Below are 3,541 nucleotides of genomic sequence, written 5' to 3'. Positions count from 1 at the left end.
GGTGCTTTCCCAGGGATGCCAGGGCCAGGACTGTGGAAGGAATCCTGCCCCCTCCCCTGGGCTCCTGCCGTGACAGGAGGAAGGAGGGGCCTTTCCCCTTCTTGCTCACTGATGCATCACGACAGGGAGAGGCTCAGGGTCAGGTCCCCACATTGCGCTCCTTCAGCGCAGTCTGGGAGGAGCCGGCTCTCCTGCAAGCCGAGGCCAGCATCTCGAACCCTGCTTTGGAAGCCTATACCTGCCCCACCGAGCCTTGGTACTGGGTGCTCCCATCCCCAGTTCCAGAAGCTCAGTCACAAAGGGCTGGTCTTTGCCATTGCTGTCATCTTGCAGCCACAAACCTGCCGCGTTGCCAGGGCGGGGGCTCCGCTTCCATCGGGGGCTGTTGCCCAGGCAGGCTGGGGCTCAGCCCAGCCTGTGGCAGCATGGCACCAGCATAGACCACCCCTACAGTACTAACAGCCTCACGCTGCTGCTACCAGGTGCTTCTCCATGGCTGGCCAGGGTGCGGCTCGGAAGAACACCCTCCATCAAAGCTCCTGCTTGTAGTCAGGCTCCTAGTCTGGGCTGCCAGTGCTTGACATGAGGAGCTGTGAAAGGCTTCACACTGCAGCAGGGCCCAAGTGCCCAGGAGCTGGCCGGCCCCTGGGGCAGCCAGGACCCTGCGCCAGCCCTGAGACTTGCACTGGATCACTAATCATGCATGCTCGTGATCTCTGTTCTGTTGCACTAACTGCCATGGGGAAGCAGCCTTTGGGGAATGGGGCCCCATCAAATGTTCCCTTGTCCTCAAGGGCCTGTGACTGCTAATCCGGGGAGAGTGCCAGTAAATCTGAGCCTGATGACTCCTGGCACGTGCTGCTGGCTGCACGTGAGACCTGTGGCTGCATGGAGGGAGGGGGAAGGGAGCACCAGTCCCCACATGCCCTCGCTGAGTCCTGCCTCTGTCTCTTCTCCTGCCTCTGGAGGTGGCAGGGCTCCCCTCCCTCTACCCCTGTGAGCGTCGGGAGGCTGCTGGCTGGGGTGGGCGGTGGGCTGTAGACACACTGGGGACTCTCAGTGTTCTCGGTCTGGCCCTTCCTCCGCCATCCCTGCCTGCCCCTCTGGGCCTGACCCGACACTGAATTGGGGCCCCTGACTGACCTGTGGCTGTGCCCCCTGCCGTGCCGAGGCTGCTGGCACAGCCCCACATCCCCCCCAGAAGCCCTCAGGGATGGAGGGGCCCATGCAGCTTCTCCGCAGTCATCTGCTGCTCGTCTCGGGAGCAGCAGCCTGGGGGTGAGTGCGCATGAGAAGGTCGTGCATCTTGTGAGGAGGGAGCCATGGCGGGGCTGGGCTGACAGCTCCTGCCCCTCTCTCTCCGGGTCCAGTGCTGGCGTGTGGCAGGCCCCAGGCCACAGCTGTGTACAAGGTGTCCGAGTACGCACGGCGGTTTGGGGTGCCTGTGATCGCGGATGGAGGGATCCAGACAGTGGGCCACATCGCCAAGGCTCTTGCACTTGGTGCCTCCACAGGTGAGCAGGGAGCTTGGCCCTGATGTTGGATTTCTGGGCATTAGCCCATATCTGGCACCCCCCTGCAGCCTTCCTAGACCCCCGGGCCTGTGAGCAGATTCTATTGACCCAGCTCTGGGGCTCCCCTAAGACTGCCCTGCCCAGGGGTGGGGTCAGTCAAATGCCTGGAGACTGATCTGTTCATGGCGCTGAGCTCCTGTCCCATCAGAGCCAGAACTCTGTTCCAGAAGCCCCCACCTCAGAGTCCTCCCACCTCCCTTCACCATGGGTGGGTAGCAGTCCTTCCCTCTGCAGAACTATGCAGCCCCCTCCCAGCACTTGCTGCATGTCTGGCCCCCTCACATCCCTCAGCCCCACTGGGATGCAGTGTCACGCAGGAGCCCCCCAGCCTGCTCCAGGTCGCTAAGTGCCACCTTGTCCCTCCTGGGTTCCTGTGCTGCCCCTACCTCTGCTGACCCACTGCTCTTTTTCTGGCTGCAGTGATGATGGGCTCCCTCCTGGCTGCCACCACGGAGGCCCCTGGCGAGTACTTCTTCTCAGATGGGATCCGGCTAAAGAAATACCGAGGGATGGGGTCGCTGGATGCCATGGACAAGAACCTAGGCAGCCAGAACCGGTACTTCAGGTAGGAGCAGCCTCGTGCAGGACCCAGGGACTCAGGGAGCCCCAGGCCAAGCTATGACAGCCTCCTTGTTTCCTCCCGCTGCAGCGAAGCAGACAAGATCAAAGTGGCACAGGGGGTCTCGGGCGCGGTGCAGGACAAAGGCTCCATCCACAAGTTCATTCCGTACCTGATTGCTGGTATCCAGCACTCCTGCCAGGACATCGGTGCCAAGAGCCTCACCCAAGTCAGGTAGGCGCTGTGCACCGCTCGGCCTCATGCACTGCTGCCCTTCCCATCCCCAAACAGGCATCCCTGGGCCTGCCTGCCGCCCTGCTCCATTGCTGCCAAGGAATCATAGAATCCTAGAGAAGTGGGGCTGGGAGGGAGGGCCACAGCTACTCCAACCCCTGCCTGAGGCAGGGTCAGCCCTGTCCAAACCAGCCCAGACAAACCATCATCTCCTGAGCATTGGCACTACCCAGTCCCTGTCTGCAGCCTGAGCTGCAGCCAACACCCAGGGCCTCTGTAGGAGGCTTAAGGGCACCCGGAACAGTGCCTGTCCAATCTCATCACTGGAGGTGTCCATGAAGGAGAGTCCACCCCTTCCCTGACATCTGTTCCACTGCCTCCCTACTCTCACGGTGAAGAAGTGTTTCCTGAGATCCATTCTAAACTTTCTTTGCTGCAACTTCAAGCTATTGGTCCGTGTCCTCCTCTCTGCAGCAAGAGGGAAAAGGTGCTTTCTCTCTTCATGGCAGCCCTGCCGGTATTTGCAGACTGCTCTTAGGTCCCTTCCTTAGCACCTTTTCCATAAGCTGAACATGTCCAGCTCCTTCAGCCTTTTCTTGTAGGGCTTGCCTTCTAAGCCCATCATCATCTTTGTTACCTTCCTCTGGACACTGAAACTTCTCCACATCCTCTTAAAACAGGGAGCTCAGAACAGTGCACAGTTCTCTACTCAACACTGTTCAGGCCTCATCTAGAGGTGCCCTCACCTCCCATGTCTTGCACCTAATTCTCCTATTGATGCACCCCAAAACTGTGTTAGCCTTTTCATAGTTTGTAGGGTTGGAAGGGACCTGAGCAGATCATCAAGTCTGACCCCCTGCCATGGCAGGAAAGAGTACTGGGGTCAAACGACCCCAGCAAGGTGTTTGTCTAGCCTTGTCTTAGACCCCCAGGGTAGGAGCCAGCACTACTTCGCTTGGAAGTTAGTTCCAGATCCTAGCCGCCCTGCCAGTAAAGTAGCACCTCCTGACGTCTAGTCTGAATCTACCCTCTGCCAGCTTGTGACCGTTATTTCTAGTCAATCCTGGTCGTGCTCGGGGGAACAGGGACTTCCCCAATGCCTACTGGTCCCTCTGACTAGTTTGTAACAGGCCACTAGATCCCCCCTCAGCCTTCTCTTGTGGAGGCTGAACAG

General features: G+C 59.6%; 1 protein-coding gene across 1 annotated transcript in view; it reads left to right on the top strand.

The window, feature by feature from the left end:
- The window catches only part of IMPDH2 (inosine monophosphate dehydrogenase 2), a gene marked incomplete at its 5' end in the record, with an annotated part of 19,751 nt that overhangs the window by 10,248 nt on the left and 5,962 nt on the right, over positions 1 to 3,541 (top strand). The window contains 3 exons of the mRNA XM_019504878.1: positions 1,371 to 1,514; positions 1,995 to 2,139; positions 2,224 to 2,367. Coding sequence (XP_019360423.1) covers positions 1,371 to 1,514; positions 1,995 to 2,139; positions 2,224 to 2,367 — 433 coding nt within the window. The remainder of the gene's footprint in view (positions 1 to 1,370; positions 1,515 to 1,994; positions 2,140 to 2,223; positions 2,368 to 3,541) is intronic.

The sequence above is a fragment of the Gavialis gangeticus genome, unplaced genomic scaffold, assembly GCF_001723915.1.
Source record: "Gavialis gangeticus isolate Ggan-Ray unplaced genomic scaffold, GavGan_comp1, whole genome shotgun sequence".
In the NCBI taxonomy this organism is placed as follows: Eukaryota; Metazoa; Chordata; order Crocodylia; family Gavialidae; genus Gavialis; species Gavialis gangeticus.
This window is presented reverse-complemented; position numbering and strand designations above follow the sequence as displayed.